General features: G+C 32.1%; 3 protein-coding genes across 3 annotated transcripts; 2 read left to right on the top strand and 1 right to left on the bottom strand.

Moving 5' to 3' along the window:
* The first annotated feature begins 751 nt into the window (after window positions 1-751).
* On the top strand, window positions 752-1,291 carry LOC140176504 (zinc finger BED domain-containing protein RICESLEEPER 1-like). The gene has a single exon (XM_072208040.1). It carries the CDS (start codon window positions 752-754, stop codon window positions 1,289-1,291), a length of 540 nt encoding a protein of 179 aa, XP_072064141.1.
* A 3,176-nt stretch (window positions 1,292-4,467) lies between these two features.
* On the bottom strand, window positions 4,468-6,317 carry LOC112735550 (hydroquinone glucosyltransferase). Its single transcript, XM_025785083.3, has one exon. The coding sequence runs from the start codon at window positions 6,113-6,115 to the stop codon at window positions 4,649-4,651; it is 1,467 nt and encodes a 488-aa protein (XP_025640868.1). The 5' UTR covers window positions 6,116-6,317; the 3' UTR covers window positions 4,468-4,648.
* Window positions 6,318-14,527: 8,210 nt separating this feature from the next.
* LOC140176497 (replication factor A protein 1-like) lies at window positions 14,528-18,396 on the top strand. The gene is made up of 3 exons (XM_072208037.1): window positions 14,528-14,542; window positions 17,910-18,180; window positions 18,293-18,396. Exons 1-3 carry the CDS (start codon window positions 14,528-14,530, stop codon window positions 18,394-18,396), a joined length of 390 nt encoding a protein of 129 aa, XP_072064138.1.
* Window positions 18,397-19,818: the final 1,422 nt, after the last annotated feature.

The raw sequence follows: 19,818 nt of genomic DNA, 5'->3' as shown, positions 1-19,818 counted from the left end.
TGCATGCATGTTTGTTAATCTTTTCAGCTTTTGTTATGTTTTTTGTCCCCATACAAGTGAAGTTCTCACTAAAACGTTGATAAAAATATTGTTAGAATGGAACATTGATAGAAAATTGTCCACTCTTACATTGGCTAACTGTTCTACTAATGATGCTATGATAGATGGATTGTTGGGGCGTTTAGATTCTTCATTCTTGATGTTGGAGGGTAAATCGTTACATATGCGTTATTGTGCTTATATATTGAATTTGATTGTGAAGGATGGCTTAAGTATTGTTAAGGAAAGTATAGAAAAGATTCGTAGTAGTGTATTGTATTGAACTGCAACACAGAAAACGAATGAAACTTTTGTGAGTTGCTGTACTAAAACAGCGATCTCATTTACTAGGAAATTAGTTCTTGATTGCCCGACTAGATGGAACTCAACTTATTTGATGTTAGAAACTGCTTTATTGTATAAAGTTGTCTTTCCTAGGTTAAGGCAGAAGGAACTCCAATATAAAACTGTGCCAAGTAATGAGGAGTGGGAACTTGCGAAGGAAATATGTGATAGATTAAAGTTGTTTTATGATGTTACTCAACTATTTTCTGGGTCTAAATTTCTGACTGCTAATCTTTATTTTACTCTGGTTTGTAAAATAAAAGTGTCATTGGATGAATGAGGAATTTCTACTAATTCGTTAATTGCGAATATGGCATCTAACATGAAGAAGAAATTTGAAAAGTATTAGGATGAAATTCATGGAATTATGGGTCTTGCTGCTGTTTTAGACCCTAGGTACAAGATGGTTGGGGTTGAGTTTCAATTTAAAAAAATGTATCCAGATCCAACAGAATGCTCCAAGCAAGTTGATAGAATTCATCAGTTGTGTAATGAGTTGGTTAATGAATACACTCAACAAATGAGTTTTGATGTGTCACATGTCAGTGTTGGTGTTGGTACAAAAGAAGTTGATGAAAGGGGAAATGCAAATCTATTTGAGGGTGATGATTATATGGTGTATCTTAAAAGAAGAAATATGACAAGGAGTTCATATGTGAATATTGAGTTTAATCATTATCTTGAGGAGAAAATTCATCCTCCAAATGATCCTAACTTTAATGTTTCGAAATGGTGGAAGAACAATCGGATGAAAGTTAAAGTTCCTGCAAAAACAGCTAAGGATATATATGCTATTCCGGTGTCCATTATTACCTCTGAATCTGCTTTTAGTACAAGTGGTCGTGTAATTTCTCCTCATCGCGCAAAGCTCAAACAAGACATAATTGAAGCCTTGATGTGTGGCTAAAGTTGGTTGTGGGAACCTTTATGAAGTAAAAGTGATATATTGTTTAATCTTCATTTATGTTAATTTTTTATATAGTACCAATTAATTTGTTAATTGTTATCTCTTTTGATTTTTATGTTTAAATCTTGATTTGCAAACTTTTAATGATGATGAAGATGTTAAAATTGATCAAGAATAAGGATTGAAGATTGCTTTATATCTAATATTGTAATTTCTTTATTATGGTGTTAAATTTGTAGTGATCTAACACTAGCTTTTTTTTAAATTTCAAGTTATTTGAGCTAATGACATTGTATAAATTTTATATTTGTAATTTAATTTATCTATGAATTTTAAGTTTTTGTCTTAATTTACATATGAATATATAAAAATTAAAATATTTAATTTTTATAGGGGTGGGTAGGGTGGGGCAGTTACCCGCAGGAGCGGGTTCGGGTACTGCAGTTTACTACCCGCAAGTAGTGACTGGACGGGTAGTACATGAGTAACAGGACGGCGGTGCGAGATCGGGTAGGAAAAAATCCACCCCTACCCGCACCACTGCCACCCCTGTTGTCAGGCAACCACTGACATAATGTCCATCGATCGGTAGCCCTAACTGGTACGCCACATCCTGCAGTGTAATCGTACACTACTTCTCAAACGGCATATGAAACGTGTACGTCTTTGGACGCCATCGCTCGACGAATGCACTAACCAGCGGCTCATCCAACCTAAACCAAGTCTCGTTCAGCCTCGCAAGATGGTATAAACCGGTCATCTGTGAGTACGAAACAACCCTCTCGTCTAGGCGCACACCCTGCTGTCGTCGCATGCTCGTGATACATCGGTGGAGCTGCATACAGAACGTAGCAAATTGTCTCTCAGCTCAAAACATATTTATATAACATTATCAACTATGCATATCTTAATCCAAAGAATACAACGTGTATGCAATCAAATATGTTACGTGTTCAAATACAAAATAACATCATATATGCATCAAACTAGGCCTAATAAAAAAATTAGCTAAAGTATTAATATAAAAATTTATTTCAATGACTATGTTTCATGTTAACAAAAAAATCTTACTCTAAATAAGTTTCACCCCCATTATCTTTACTACTCAGACTCTTCTACTTATTTGTAATCACTATCCAAATTAAAAATAAAAATTGCTCCGTCAAACCTCTAGAAACTAATAAATCAATAATATAACCAATCTATCTAACTTAACAATTGTAAATAATGACTAGGTTTATAAGAAACAAAAATAAAAATATAAAAGTAACACATTAAATCCTATTTTCAAAAGAAAAGTGCACACTAACCTCTTCATTGATGACACCAACTATATGGGCGACTCCATCTAAACGATAAAGCCGGTCCTGGTTATCCCCCATCAGCGGAATATGATGTTGAACACTTTCTTGAAGAGTTTTCTCTGGGATTATTTTGGTAACGTAGGGGTTTGAAATTGTAATTCGAATAAACTCAATTCGAACTCTATTTATAGGAAAAGCATTAGTAATTCAAATGAGTCCAATTCGAATTACCTTGGGTTGCTCATTGGTGGTAATTCGACTCAATCTGCTTTGAACTATACCAAGGATAAATCGAAATAGCCTATTTCGAATTACCAAAATTATGGGTAATTCGAATTGGTGTGATTCGAATTAGTGGGATCGCGTGTATACATAATTCGAATCCATGTAATTCAATTTACTAGGCCATTTCATGAATGCATAAATCAACTAGGTTAGATTCGATTTGCATCTTTTTATAGTAATTTGAATTGGCCTAATTTAAATTAGTGTTGGAATAGATAATTCGAATGAGACTTATTTAATTTATATAAAAATATCTTTTTAAGAGATTCATGTAACATTTTTTTTGAGTGAATTGTATAATTTTAAACCCCATTTAATTTAAATATGCATTTTATCTTATTTTTTATCACTCTTTTGAGTATCAATGTTTTCATTAACAATAATGGAACATAAACCCAAAAAACAATAAAATCTTATATTTTGATTATAAATATAAACCCTAATAATACCCATTTAAAATAATGGTTTATTCTCGTTATACATATAGTAGTATAAATATAAATATATTATTGAATTGACGATATGCTATTTGTATAGTAAATAATTTGAAGTCCATTTATATATCAATCCTACTATTATTAGATTAAATAATAGGTTATATTTATCCTTTATTCATTTTTTTTTTGTTTTACTATTGATATTAAAAAATTATGTAAGTGGTGGACACCACTTTTGATATGAAATAATAAATAATATTTTTTTTATATTTATCATGAATGATGATAAGAGAAGGGTAAATATGGCCGTAAGTTGTTGAGCACGTACAGCCACCCAACATTTTATATCCTCATCATGCGCATAACAACATATACATATGGCCATGCTAATGATGCTATTCTTATCAAAATGAAAGCTATTGTCACTCACTGTTATATGTTGAAGCCTCTATAGACGTGGCCGTGCGTGGCCACTATCTCTCTGATGCGACACCAAATGATGGAGGAAGTAAATATTAATACTAATAATTATTAGTTAATTACACAACATAATATATATATTACTTTGATTAGTAATTGTGACTCTGATGAAATAACTTGACTGATTGGGGAAGGATAACAACATTGACTTTGATCCCCGAAAGCCTTATTGTGATATTCTATATGTATTGAGAGTTCACATTCAAGAGTGTTTGAAAAGTCTCAAATATTCTAAAATTATTATATTTTATATGTTTTAATTATTATTGAAATAATTGAATAATATTATTAGATATAATAAAAAGTATATAATTATGAATATTGTATATTAGAAGGATTTCACTTTTGTTCTCATATAGTGATATAAATAAGAAGGTAAATGATAGATCTTAGATTTGATCACTATAAATTATCTTAACAAGGTTATGATGATCCCCACCAATTATTCTAATAAGATAGGGTTAATTTGGGTTATTATCTCTCAAATATTACTCATTGTATAATTAAATTTCACCAATTTTTAAAGTTTTTTTATCTATAATAATTAACAAAAGTTCGAGTTAATTTCATGTGAAGTTAATAGTAAAAAGTCGATAAATAATTTGATAAGTTTGATTAAATTATTACCTAACGGCTCTCAACTATCAATTTCAAATCAAGTACACACGCATAATTGTAATATTATTTTTATTTAAAGAACAAAAAAAACTCATTCCTAATAACTTAGCTATTTGACTCAACATTGATAATAAACAAAGAACAAACATTATATCAATAAGCTTTATTTGCTACCACATCTGATGAAGCAACTATTTTTTGTCAACATGCATGAAACTTTGGCACTTGAACAGTTAAAGGTTCTTGTTCAGCAATTCATGTGCAAGACTAGAGAGTGCCTTGGTAGAAGAGCCATTTTCACTGAGTGCAGCAGCAGCAGCATAACTCAACTCTTGAGTCCTCTTTCTCATTTCCAACCCTTCTTCATTACCGTGGTCCATGATTCTCTTCACAACTTTGGCAATTTCTTCTCTGTTCACAACCCCGTCCTCTTCACCCTGTGGCCTCACTGCAACTCTAAGCACATCCGTGAGCAGAATTGCATTCATTCTCTGCTCAGCAAACAATGGCCATGCAATCATGGGAACACCATGAACAATGCTCTCAAGCGTTGAGTTCCAACCACAATGACTCAAGAACCCACCAGTGGAGCCATGAGCAAGGATCTCAATTTGTGGTGCCCATGATGGAACCACTAGGCCTTGTTCTTTCGTTCTCTCCACAAAACCCGGTGGCAAGTATTGAATTGGATCCTCCTTTTGTCCAATAACATAACCGGAATTCGGAATCTTGTTTGGGACTCTCACTACCCACAAGAATTTGTGTCCACTCAATTCCAATCCAAATGCTATCTCATTCACTTGCTCCTGAGAGAGTGTTCCACCACTTCCGAAACATATATACAACACAGATTTGGATGGCTGATGGTTCAACCATGCAACACATTCATCAATCTTCTCATCTTGGTTTTGATTAGGTTGAGCAACGATGGGTCCAATCGCATAAACAGAACGAGAAGAAGAACCGTTGTGTAAAGCTCTCATGGCCTCTGGTTCTAAATCATTGAAGGTATTCACTATGATTCCATCAACCAAGGAGGCTTTCTGGCATACACTGAGAAATAGTGTGTAGATTTCACCTGATCGAAGAAACAGAACCGGATCTGGAAGATCCTTCACCTTGAAAGATGCATAATCACAACCAGGAACATCCATTGTTCGTTCTAAGTCAAGAAACTCGGGTTGGGATTCGAATTCGGAGGAGAAGCTTTTATCAAACTTTGGAAAGGAAAAAGTAAAGGACAGTGTTGCAGCGCCAGAGGCAAATGCAAGGTAGGAAGAGATGTTCAACTCTTTAGCAAGATGAAGTGCTTCGAGGGAGAACACGTCAAGAACTAAAGCAACAAGGTTAGTTCGAGAACTCAATGAAGCTAATGCGTCTTTGAGAGAGGGGAGAGTGTGGCGAACGGTGAGGACCATCTGGGGAACGGGGTGGTCGGTCTGAATATGAAGGTCTTGAACGTTGACCGGAGGGAGAAAAGTGAAGTCAATGTTTGAAGGGAGAGTGTTGATGATGGCGATGGTGGAAGGAGAAGGAGGACCAAGAGTGGGAATAAGGAAGGTGACATGGAAATCATCTCTGTGATGAAGAAGAAAACGCTTTGCAAATTCAAGAAGTGGTATGAGATGGCCATGTCCTGGGCATGGAACCATAGCAATGCATGTTTTCTTCTTCATCTCCATCTCCAACTCCATATTCATCGAACTTGCATTTATAAATTATAAGAAGCGGTTGTGATTTGTCCGGGTGTTACACAAGTTCAGGCGTCAGGCGTCAGGATCATAGGTAAAATATGAAAGTCAGAGTTAAAATAGAGAAAATGTTTATTATTTTTTGATATTATTTAATTATTAATTTATTTTTTTTAGTCATTTTATTGAGATTAAAAGTGAGGAGGAATTATGAATTCATTACTAGTATTTACTTATTTATATATATATATATATATATATATATATATATAAAACTAATATCTCTAATTAGTTTAAATAAATTATAACACTCTATTACATAGAATTTTATGCTTAAATCACAAAATAGAGGTAGTGAAGTATTACAATTTCTAAAAAAAATTATATATATATATAATATAATTGAAAAAAAAATTATATCTAAAAGCCTTTTTGTAGAAGGTTTAAAACAAAGCGTAAGCAGAACAATGCGTCACTTATGTAAACATTAACGTAACGAAGTAGGTGATGCATGAACATCTTTCCTATTTTTTCCTAATGAATTTGCATTTGAATTGTTAAGTTTAATCAAGATTTAAATACTTTTTAGCTACTATGAATACTATTTTGATTTGTGTGCAATTTTGTTTATTTCAGGTAGCGTTCGGATAGATTTGACGGTGTTTTATAGAAGAAGAGGAAGAAAGTGGATGATGATGCAACCCTGACCTCCCTACATTCTAACGGATATAGCTTGAGTTTCAGAGGTTCAATTGATGTGATTCCAGTGATATTGGAAAGTTAACTTCAAGAGTTTTCCAACGATATATAATAGTGTACACTTCCCTCCCATTTGATACGGTCAAGGTGGCACCTAACTTGGAATTTCTCAAGTTAGGCGCCAGAACCACAAATTTTTCAAAAGCTTGCTGCCAAGGCAATGCCTAACTTGAAATTTTTCCAAGTTAGGCGCCAGAAAGGACTCTGAGACTAAGTTAGGCGCCACATTCTTCAAGTTAGGAGCCAGGAGGGAAACAAAGGAGAAGTTAGGCGCCAGGATAGATTTTTGCACTAAGTTAGGCACCATATAAAGGGAAGCAATGTCGAATTCATTCGGCCATCGCGAAGTCTAACTTCACAAATGTGAAGTTAGGCGCCAGCCTAAGAAAACCAAGTGGTCCCAGCGCCAATCGAAGCAAGCAACAAAGATATTATTTAATTTTGATTGAAATTTAATTTTAATTATAAATAGGAAAATATATTATTTAGTTTTAGAAAATATATTTTACGTTAATTAGGATTAGATATAAAAGAAAAAAGAATCAGCCCTTCGGGCTCTACTCTTCTCTTCTACCTTATTTCGTAATTTACAGTTTTTCAGAACCCTAATTTTCTCTCTGAACCATGAGTAACTAAACGTCCACCGTTAAGGTTAGGAGCTCTGTTTATTCTATGGATTAATACTATTACTGTTCTATTTTAATTCATGTATTGATTTCAATTTCAAGAATTGTTTTCGATCTTTATCTTATGAATCTGGGTGGAACGGAAGTATGACCCTTGTTCTAATTGAGTTCTTGTAAAACTTGGAAAAGCTTTTTGCTTGAACAACAACTTGAAAATAATTTCTCCTAAATTTCTAATTATCTGGACTTAACGGGATACGTGACATATAATCTTCTTATATTTGGGTAATTAGGATTTCTGTAGCATATAAACTAGAATTGAACTTAACCCTCTAATTGAAATCAAGTGACCAAGGAATTGGCGGTTGATGAAAGTTAGAGAAGACTAAAAATGTCTAAGGAATTAGGGTTTAGTCACATATATTTTGTCATGAATTGAATCTTGCATGATTAAAATAGTTGGTAGGAAAAGTTAATCCGGAAAATAAATATCTCTGAAGTCTTAACTGTTTTCTCCATATATATTTCACCTCAATTTACTGCTTGCTTTCTAATCTTCTGAATTTACTGTTTGATGTAATTGAACTCTCAACAATCTTTTCAATTTGTCTAACTAAGTAAATCACTTAACCATTGTTGCTTAGTCCATCAATCCTAGTGAGATCGACCCTTATTCACTTGAGGTACTACTTGGTACGACCCAGTGCACTTGCCGGTTAGTTTGTGGATTATAAATTCCACACCAGTAGGATAAGAGAGTTTTAAGATACAGATAACAAGGCTCCCGACCCGGCTCGCGAAGTTAAAATTGGACAGAGCATATAAACATATATACACAAATACATGAGAATCTCAAAATGACCCAAAGCAGGAAAAACAACAACCTATTTCTCAGAGTCAACCTCTAAGAGGGATAAACATAAAATATAAGATGGAGATTCTATATACGTATATAACCATAAACAAAATACGTCCCTGAGTTCCAAGAGTTCTTCGTTTCATCACGGACTCTAGAACCAGTGGAATAACCACTACTACGGCTACTACCCAGGTGGGTGTTTAAAAGCTCAACTTGGAGCAAGTGTAATAATTCACTACTGCTGCTACTACCCATGTGTCACAAACATTGACCTGGAGCAAACGGGACGAACCACAATCCTTGCTATTGCCAGGCATCTCATTCAAGAATTCATTCAATCTCAAGTAAATTATTAATTTTAATTCATCAATATTTCATCATCAATCATTCTCATATATCATATTCACTCGAAATTCTATAATTAACTCAGTTTTCATAATTCTCCTTTCTCATCTCATACCCGGAGCAAGTGAACAACGCCACTGCCTACTACCCAGGGGTCACATATCACATTCATTTACAAACCATCATCATTTCTCCCATTCTGTTCATCAATAATTCAAACTCAAAATACCATTCATTCTTTTCTAAATAAAACAAACTCAAAACGTAATTCTTTTCTTAATAACTTGATCAAAATCAAATTATAAAATCCTTAAAAATTCAAATATTTTTAAATGATCACTCCAAATGAAGCCTCCTATTTTCATAGAATTTTTGACAGTATCTCTTCTAAAACTTTGACTTTTGCCATCCTTTAAGGGTCCCAACCACCAAAATAAACACATCTTAGTCATTTAAATCATCCCTAATATCAAACTATTTCAAAATCAAACAAATTCCAATATTAATTTTTTTTTAAATAAAAAACAACCAACTCCATTAGTAAACTGTTTATAAAACCAAATGACGCATCTCTCAACCAATCAATTCAATTTCACAAACCCACCAACAATATTTAACATATCAACAATCATCATTATTTTATACTCATTAAAGTCATAATTCAACACATACAAATTCATTCCTATCTTAAGGTCTTCTAGCCTAAGTTTTCACGTGATATTAAACATTAACTACGAGAAACCAAAATCATACCTTGGTCGATTCCTCCCTAATGTCAAAGCACCTCAATTATCTTCGTTCCTCCAGTGTCCAAAGCCCCAAATCCTCACCGAACAAAAATTCAACCTCCACGGTTTGCTTTCTAATCACCGATATCATCGAATTTGTCTTCAAAACATATATCTCACTCTAATTCCAGATAAATACTACAAAAATCAAACTAGGGTTCAAAATTATTAATGTTCTGCAAGATTTAAAGGTTCCTCACCTTAGCGAGAGAGATTTGGACAACAAGCCCATAAAGTTAATTTGATCATAAACACCAAAATCACATAATTTTCAAAAATCAAAACCTCAAAATCATGAAACTAAAAGGGAAAGAATTGGGCATGAAAACTTAAGTTTCTTACAAATTTTTTGGATGAGTTTTGTAGAGAATTCTGAGACGAACGCGTGATCGTTGACGGCTTGTCAATCGGAGCTTCGGATTGAAAGTTACAAGAATTTAAATTTTGGAGTGATTTGGGAATTAGGTTATCACCTCAATCTCTCTTCCAACGTTGCCCTTTCATGTTTGACATGAAAATGAGCCTGAATGCCTCAAGGTTAGCCTTATATATATTGGGCCTTGAGCCCAAGATGGACCTAGTCCAATTGATTCGGCCCGTTGGCCCAATTTTGAGCCAAAAATTTTAAAATTAGTGTTAAAATTCTTATTTTAATTTTCTCTATCTCATTAAACTATAAAATTTTATTTTCTAATTTCTTAGATTAATAATTAATTTATTTGATAATCATTTACTAATTTTTCGGATTTTACATCCTACCCCCTAATAGAAATTTTCGTCCTCGAAAATTCGCTCTCAAATCTTCACATACGCTCCCTCAGATTCAACTGACCTCGTATTATTGATTCTATTATTCACCGATATCAATTCAAAACTAGTTCATATTCTCCATTTTCATGTACAAGATCATAAACTTAATCAAAAATCCAAGCATAAGTCATACTATTTGTTTCACTCTTAGCTTTGTCTAATTCTTTCTCAACGAATACAAACTTCCTTACCCTTCAAGGGTTCTCTCTAAATGAATTTAATCCCAACTTCTTAGCTATCTCAAATACTAAACAATTCCGTAATCTCTTAGTCTGAGTCAATCTGTTATAACCTAAACCACACATTTACATTCTGGCGTTCCTCGATCCTATGTTAATCCTCGAATCATTATCATATCCCAAGACTTCTTCCTCCCATCACTACAACTCTAGAGTCACAAAAAATTATCGCGCTTCCGCAGCACCACTCTGATCATTTATCACTACGATCTTAATCATTAATTCATTCGATTGGAAACCGGCTTGAATCTCTTTCTCATACTAACTAGACGTCATCAACCATTGCTTCAGCTGCACGAGTTTTAATTTTGTTAGTTGTCTCTACCGCCAGGTCGATTACAGTCTACATCACCGTTCCTAGTTTGTTCACTCCTTCCATTCAGCAGAAGCTTACTTAACAGCAGCCATAGAAATAACCGTATTACCTCACTAGCGTTCACGAGATGCCACTTGGGTCTTGTCCACACCGAATAATTGATATTAAGGTGATCAGACTTATTATCTCAAGTCTAGTGCTTCAATTCTCCAAAAGTATACTCATGAACATCTATGCTATATATATCAAGCAGACATCCTAAATAGCATATACACACAGCCAGAGTATGCTCAGAAGCGTAGTCAATCCGTCCCTCAGGCTCTACAGGAACGAGCTACTCTGATACCATAATGTAACACTTACCACACAAAGTCTTATGCTTAAGTTATAAAACAGAGGTGGTGAGTTATTACGACCTCTAAAAGAAAAATTATATATATATATAGTTGAAAAAAATTTATATCTAGGAGCCTTTTTAAAGAAGGTTTAAAAAAAAAAGCGTAAGCAGAACAGCGTGTCACTAACGTAAGCATTAACATAACGAAGTAGGATAAGAGAGTTTCAAGATACATATAACAAGGCTCCCGACCTAAATCGTGAAGTTAAAATCGGACAGAGCATATAAACATATATACATATATACATGAGAATCCCAAAATGACTCAAATAGGAAAAACGACAATATATTTCTCCGAGTCAACCTCTAAGAGGGACAAACATAAAATACAAGGTGGAGAATCTATATACATATACAAACATAAGCAAAATAAGCCCCTGAGACCCAAGAGTTCTTTGCTTTATCAGAGACTCTAGAATACAGAGTAGTGCTTCTCAACCTGCATCTAAAAAATAACAATATTATATGGGATGAGAATCGGGGTTCTCAGTATGGTTGAGGTTCCCACATATATAATAAATAAAGTCCCAGAAAAGTTAGAGGCAATCTTAGAACTCCGACACTCAGATTATAAAACTTAAAGAATTAAAACAGAAACCTTAAATCATGGTGGTTCTCTAAGGCTTCCTAAACTTAACCAAACTTAAACCTAAACCCTCAATCCTCCTCTTTTCCTCAAATCCTCCAACATCGGTGAAACCGCACACACAAACAAGTAAACAATCGCAAACACATGTAGGATACAGATACAGCAGGTAGCAAATATAGCAAGTAAGCACAATAATCACATAGGCAAGCCCAATTAATGCACAATCAAACAAAACACACATAGATACATATGATGTATGCTTGCCCTATGACTGATGATATCATCTGTCAGTTGTATAGCCAATCTGACACGTTCTCGTAGCTAACCATGGACAGAAACACCCATTACGGAGCAAGTGGGTTTGAGCTATAACCCCTTTGCTACTACCTGCTTAACCAAGAGCCAGTGAAATAGCCACTACTGTGGCTACTACCCAGGCAGGTGTTTAAAAGCTCAACCTAGAGCAAGTAGAATAATCCACTACTGCTGCTACTATCCAAACGTCACAAACACTGACCTGGAGCAAGCGGGACGAAACACAATCCTTGCTATTGCCCAGGCATCTCATTTAAGAATTCATTCAATCTCAAGTAAATCATTAATTATAATTCATCAACATTTCATCATCAATCATTCTCATATATCATATTCATTCGAAATTCTATGATTAACTCAATTGTTCATAATTCTCCTTCCTCATCTCATATCTGGAACAAGTAAACAATGCCACTGCCTACTACCCAAGGGTCACATATCACATTCATTTACAAACCATTATCATTCCTCTCATTCTGTTCATCAATAATTCAAACTCAAAATACCATTCATTCTTTTCTAAATAAAACAATCTCAAAACGTAATCTTTTTCATAATAACTCAAAATCAAATTATAAAATCCTTAAAAATCTAAATATTTCTAAATAACCACTCCAAATGAAGCCTCCTATTTTCATAGAATTTTCGACAGTATCTCCTCTAAAACTTGGATTTTTGCCACCCTTCAAGGGTCCCAACTACCAAATTAAACACCTCTCGGTCATTTAAATCATCCCTAGTATCAAATTATTTCAAAATAAAACCAATTCTAATATTGAATCTCTTTTTTTAAAAAAAATAACCAACTCCATTAGTAAACCATTTATCAAATCAAATGACGCATCTCTCAACCAATCAATTCAATTTAATTTCACAAACCCACCATCAATCTTTAACACATCAACAATCATCATTATTTTATACTCATTAAAGTAATAATTCAACACATACAAATTCATTCCTATCTTAAGGTCTCCTAGCCTAAATTTTCACGTGACATTAAACATTAACTACGAGAAACCAAAATCATACCTTGGCCGATTCCTCCCTAATGTCAAAGCACCTCAATTATCTCCGTTCCTCCAGTGTCCAAAGTCCTAAATCCTCACCGAACAAAAATTCAACATCCACGGTTTGCTTTCTAGTCACCGATATCATCAAATTTGTATCCAAAACATATATCTCATTCTAATTCCAAATAAATACCACAAAAATCAAACTAGGGTTCAAAATCATTAATGGTTCACAAGGTTCCTCATCCTACCGACGGAGATTTGGGGCAATATTCAACAAGCCTATAAAGCTAATTTGGTCCTAAATATCAAAATCTCATAATTTTTCAAAAATCAAAACCTCAAAATTACGAGACTAAAGGGGGAAGAACTGGGAACAAAAACTCAAGTTCCTTACCAAATTGTTGGATGGATTTTATCGAGAATTTTGAGACAAACGCGTGGCCACTGACGACTCATCAATCGGACCTCCAGATTGAAAGTTACAAGAATTTGAAGTTTGGAGTGATTTGGGAATTAGGTTATCACCTCAATCTCTCTTCCAATGTTGCCCCCTTCAGGTTTGATGTGAAAAATGAGGCTGAATGCCTCAAGGTTAACCTTATATATGTTGGGCCTTGGGCCCAATATGGGACTGGTCTAACCGGTTTGGTCCGTTAGCCAAATTTTGGGCTAAAAATTTTAAAATTAGTGTTAAAATTCTTATTTTAATTTTTTCTATCTCATTAAACTATAAAATTTTATTTTCTAATTTTTAAATTAATAATTAATTTATTGGCTAATCATTTACTAATTTTTCGGGTTTTACATAAATCACATGATGTGTATTATCTTTTCTTAAGTTGGCAGATAAATGTTTATCATGCCAAACTTAAAAATGAAATTATTGAACTGAAATAGAGTTACAGGCTTTGTAAACACATAAACTAGTTGGTGTTATGTCCGAACGTGAATGAGATTCAAGAATTTTGTCACTAATTGTTCTCGAACAAAGTGACAATTGGTTTCAATATGCTTTGTTCTCTCATGAAATGTGAGGTTCGTGGCAATGTAAATGGTTGACTGTGAATCACAAAAGAATTTAGAAGATGAAATGTCAACCTAAAAGCTAGAGAGAAGGCCTCTCAACCAGGTTAATTTAGCTGCCACTGCTACCATGGCCCGATATTCAAATTCAGGGAAAGACCTTGAGACAGTGTGCTGCTTTTTTAATCTCCAAGAGATAAGAAAATCACGAATGAAAACGCAGTAATCAGTGACCTTTCTTCTAGTGTCCGAACAACCTACCCAATCAATATCAGCGTATGACTTGGCAGAGAAGAGAATGCCTTGTCCCATAGTCTCTTTTAAATACCTCAGTAAGTGATGGAGAGTAATAAGGTGAGTGGTGGTTAGTTTGGATAGAAATTGACTCAATGTGGAGATAGCGTATGTGATATCAGGACGTGATATTGTAAGGTACATTAGCCTCCCAATTACGCCTATAAGTGAAAGGATCATGCAATAGGTTCCCATCAGAGACACTCATTCTCAGATTTGTCTCTATAGATAAGAAACTCGGCTTAGCATCAATGAAGTTGGTGTCTTCCAATATGCTCAATGTGTATTTTTTTTTCCTAAGGACAATGCCTTCAAGTGATCTTGCAAGTTCCAGCCCTAGAAAGTATTTTAAATCACCTAAAATCTTGAATTTGAATATAAATTCTAATAAATGTTGCACCTTGCACATCATTTTCTTGGATGAGCTTACCAAGATGATGTCGTCCACATATACAAGTAAATAGACTATGTTATCACCTGTGCCAAAGGTGAAAAAGGAGTAGTCTCTCTTGGATTGTTTGAAATTGTGGCTCCATAGAGAATTTAAAGAATCATTGTTTGGATGCTTGTTTCAGGCTATAGATGAATTTATTCAATTTGCATACAAGATTCGATTTCTTGGTCTTGTATCCAAGAAGAAAATTCATATAGACTTCCTCAAAGAGGTCGCTGTTAAGGAACGCATTATTCACGTCCATTTGTAACAAAAACCAATTATTGATGGCTGCTAGTGATAGAAGAACTCGATCAGTAGTTAATTTGGCTACTGGAAAAAAAGTATCTTTGTAATCTATCCCAATTTGTTACGTAAATTCTTTTGCGACTAATCTCACCTTGTATCCCTGTACTAATCCATCAGCCTTACACTTTATCTTGTATATCCATCTGCAATCTATGGTGTGTTTTCCTTGCGAGAGAGGCGCCAAGATCTATGTGTTAGTTTTTTCTATTGCTTGAAACTTTTCATTCATGACTTGTCGCCACTCTAGATATTTAATAACTTAGTGGTAGAAAACAGATTTAGGTATGGTGTTTATATTGGTTATAAAATTCATGTATAGTTTGGTCAAATGTTTGGAATTGATTATGTTGGCAACATTGTGACATTAATAATCATAAAGATATTGTGGAGGTTTAATTAGTCTAGTAAATCTTCTAAAGATGGGTTGAGATGGTTGAGGTTCAGGGATAATACAAGGATCATTGGGAAGGAGATGGAGGGAAAATACAAAAATATACTGTATTTGTGTGTTGGGATGGTGTTCGATCAATTATGGTGCTCAACTTGCTTCAGCTTTTGCTTCGCGAGCGCCTTCTTCTGCAAAGGTGTGACCGTGTGACTCAGTTCCCTTTTTTTTTGGACCCGTTAAGTGAGTTTCACTTCGTTGCCCTTGATGGCGCTTTTTTGGGCTTCATTAAACAATCCATGTAGTTGAGATAATGATCACAAAGAGTCCATATTGTATTTCTTATCTCATCAGTCAGTTGTACGTAGTTGTAATATGGACCTTGGCCATTTTTCTTGGTTGACATCAATCAATTCAGGCCCAACAAAAATCAAGCTAATTCATGATAATTTGACCCCACAAAAAATATGATAATTAATAAAATAAAAATTTATAAATTTTTGTGTAAAATTAATAGTTAAAATTATTAAATAATTTAATATTTTTTAATTATTAATTTTATATTAATATAACTGCGTATAAATGGTTACTAATTAATTAACATGATTTGGAGTTGTATGGCTACCGTCAACAAAATAGAAAGAAGAAAAGAATTTCGTTTTGGTTCCTGTGACAATAATACAGGTCTAGTTTGAATAACTAACTTAATTAAGTTTTTTTTGATAAAATAATTTAAATAATAAATAATTTTGTTAAAAGTGATTTATAAATAAATTATTTTGTGTTTGAATTTTTAATTCTAAAAGTATTTATTTTATAAAAATGTAACGAGAAATAGAAATATTATAAGAAAAGTCATTTTTTTAACTTCTCTATAAACTCTTAAATAATTTTTTAAAAAATTATAATTTAATTTTAAAAATTACACCAAACATTAATACTACTATTTTTTATAAATTAAAAATTAAAAAAAATTATTTCTAAAATTTCTCAAACCACCATCATCTTTAGAGTATAGACTAGAGCTTCTATTACCTTTACAAAATAATAATTGTTTAATTTATAAAAAAAGGTTCAGGTCAGCATAATTTATTTTTTTAATCATTATTTTTAGTCACTGTTTCTGACTTGATTCTCGGAATTCAAATTGGAGCGATTACCATCCGATTGACCATCGATTCGATCCAGGCCTAATAATTATAAATTCCTAACTAATATTTAAATTTAAGTATTTTTCTTATTTTAACTAATAAAATAAATTAACAATATCTTTATAGTAATACAAATAGGGAGCCAATTTGCTGACGTGGCGCTCATACGTTGAGTCTGGGAGTTTATTTGCTTTCGTGTCGTGACTAGAAATTTTTAGATTTATATTTATAAATTATAAATTATTATTTGCTTAAGTTGTTATTTTCAAATTTTAAGTTTGGGTTGTTTTACATAGGTTGTTATTTTTTAAATTTTAAATTATTTTATTTGTTTGGGTTATTTTAGTTAGGTTGTTATTTTTTAAATTTCAAATTATTTTATTTAAATTGTTATTTTTTTAATTTTATTTAGATTTTACTTAGGTTGTTCTTTTTTATATTATAACACTATTTTTTAAATATCTGTTAATTATTTTTAGCATTATTTTTTAAAATTTTAATTTTTTTTAAATTGCAGCTACATAAATTTTTTTAAAGAAATTTAGAGTTTTAAAAAAATTTACGTTAATTATTCTTCAATTGTTACGTACTAATATTATTATATTATTATATTATTATAAAAATTATTATATTATTATATTATTATAAAAATTTACGTTATGTTAGAATTTTTAAATTATAATTTGTTTAAGTTGTTATTTTTAAAATTTAAGTTTTGGTTGTTTTATTTAGTTTGTTATTTTTTAAATTTTAAATTAAAGTCAACCAAATTTAAAAAATATTAGTTATGATACAACTATAAAAGTATAAGTTACGAGAGATGTAAAGCACCACAATTTAAAGTACATCAATCCCTTTCTTTACATATATCTAAAATCTCTCTATTTATTCTAATGGCTGGTATTCACAAAATTGCTGACATCAATCCTACAATCGACAATTTGTGTGTACGTATACGAGTGATACGGTTATGGACACTGCCAATTTACGGAAATTCTCCATTGCCATACTCAATTGAGATGGTTTGGCTCGATGAAGACGTGAGTTTTCTACTAATATTTTTTCTATTTTATTTAAAATTTATATTATTTATATTTTAAATTTATTTGTTTATTTCCATCTAATCGTTTTTTTGTACATTAATTCTAGGGAGGAAAAATACACGCCTCAGTTAAGAAGGCTTTTGTGTCTCGATTCGTGAATTTGCTGGAGGAAGGAATATCTTACCAAATAAGATATTTTGGTGTTGGACTCAATAAGGGTTACTTCAAGACTACACATCATGAATACGTGGTTAATTTAAACCAACGTACTGATGTGCACAGACTTCCAGAATCGTCGAGTATCCCACGATATGGATTTAAGTTTTTGAGTTTTGACACTCTCAATGCTCCTGGGTATGATTGCACCTATTTAGTTGGTAAGTTTATTATTTTAGAAAAAGTATAATTATTTATTTTATTGATAATTTATTCTGCATTTTTTTTAACAAATTTATTGACAATAATTTTTTTTATTTTAAATCATTTCAGATGTTGTTGGATATCTTGCTGGAATTGGGAATGAGAAAACTCTTGAAAAGGATGGCAAATCTACCAAATATACTGTTATCGAATTAGAGATTGATGATGGGTAATTATCTATTTATTTTTATAAATATACAAATTTTGCTAATCTCATCTTTTTAAATTATTATTTTAACTTATTTTATTATAAATATTTTTATTAATATTAATAAGTAACAAATGTATCTTAACTAACATTAAGCTTAGTTAAAATGTTTTAGATTCAAAGCCACCGTTTTTAAACGTCTAATTATTTAAATTTAAATTTTTTAAAAAAAAATCACTTCGGATTGATTTAAAAAAAAAAAGATTCAAATTTAAAAAAAAAAATAATAAAAAGCATTCTTTCCGCGGTTTATTTGTTACAAATTTAAAATAATTAATTAATTATTAATTTTTTAAATTGTATTTGATATTTTAATTTTATTATTAAATTTTAAATTTTAAAAATATAAAATATATATAATTTGATATTATTTTATTGGTAGTTACTTTTTTAACATTAAACATTCTATTTGATATAGAAAAATAATGGAGTGTGCACTTTTTGGCAACTATGCACATGAATTAAATGCTTTTCTGGGATCTGGCAATAAGGATGGAGCTGTTGTCGTCTTACAGTTTGTTAGAGTGAAGTTATTTAACGGTAATATTTATCCATATTTTTTTAACAATATATTTTTATATGTGAGCTTTTACTTATTGTTTATGTGAATTTTTACTCATTTTGTATTAAAATAAATTTTTCAGAAAAGATTGTTTTACAAAATTCCATGTATGGCACAAAGATGTTCTTCAATCTTGAAGATACAACTGTCATCCAATTTAAAAATAGGTGGGTATTTTCTTTTTAATTCTTTAGTTCCATACTATGTGTGTGTTATCTAACATAATTTTTTTTTTTTAACTTTATTTATCAAGCTTTGTAAGATTTGAAGAATCTAGAGGTAACATCGGCGGAATTCCAAATGAGGCTGCATTCTTAAAAATTTATCAAGGCAAAACCATCGAGCAGTTAAAAGAATTCGAAACGGTAATTTTTTTTTTAAAAAATGGAGAAAAAAAATAATTGAAATCCGTTGTACATAGATTATTTTTATTTATTCATCTTATTTATTTAAAAAATTCACCAAATTTAGGGAATTTAAATCATTATTTTTTTTTCAGAATTCTATTTGTATTGTCTTGGCTACTATAAGTCATATTATGGATACTCCAGACTGGTGGTACGGCCAATGTGAATGCAACAGGTCCACATATGCTTTTACAAAAACTTTCAAATGTTCAAGTTGTGGCCGTCTCCTTTTATCCATAACTCCAAGGTTATTTATTTATTTTTTTTAAATTAAAGTATATGCACATTGGATTAGATATTGAATAAGTCTATATTTAACTTTTTTTTATGTTATTTTTTTTAAGCAGATATCGAATAAAGCTTGGTGTCATTGATGATTCTGACTGTGCATGTTTTGTAGTCTTTGACAAGGAGGCAA

This window comes from Arachis hypogaea, chromosome 2, assembly GCF_003086295.3.
Source record: "Arachis hypogaea cultivar Tifrunner chromosome 2, arahy.Tifrunner.gnm2.J5K5, whole genome shotgun sequence".
Lineage (NCBI taxonomy): Eukaryota > Viridiplantae > Streptophyta > Magnoliopsida > Fabales > Fabaceae > Arachis > Arachis hypogaea.
The sequence above is the reverse complement of the archived record's forward strand: the minus strand, read 5'-3'. Positions and strand labels throughout refer to the sequence as shown.

Bases quoted from the DNA above. Each gene is read 5' to 3' on its own strand.
- LOC140176504 (XM_072208040.1), top strand. From the start codon at position 752: ATGGGTCTTGCTGCTGTTTTAGACCCTAGGTACAAGATGGTTGGGGTT.
- LOC112735550 (XM_025785083.3), bottom strand. From the start codon at position 6,115: ATGAATATGGAGTTGGAGATGGAGATGAAGAAGAAAACATGCATTGCT.
- LOC140176497 (XM_072208037.1), top strand. The intron at 18,181-18,292 runs GTAAGTTTATTA...AAATCATTTCAG, and splicing joins TGATTGCACCTATTTAGTTG to ATGTTGTTGGATATCTTGCT.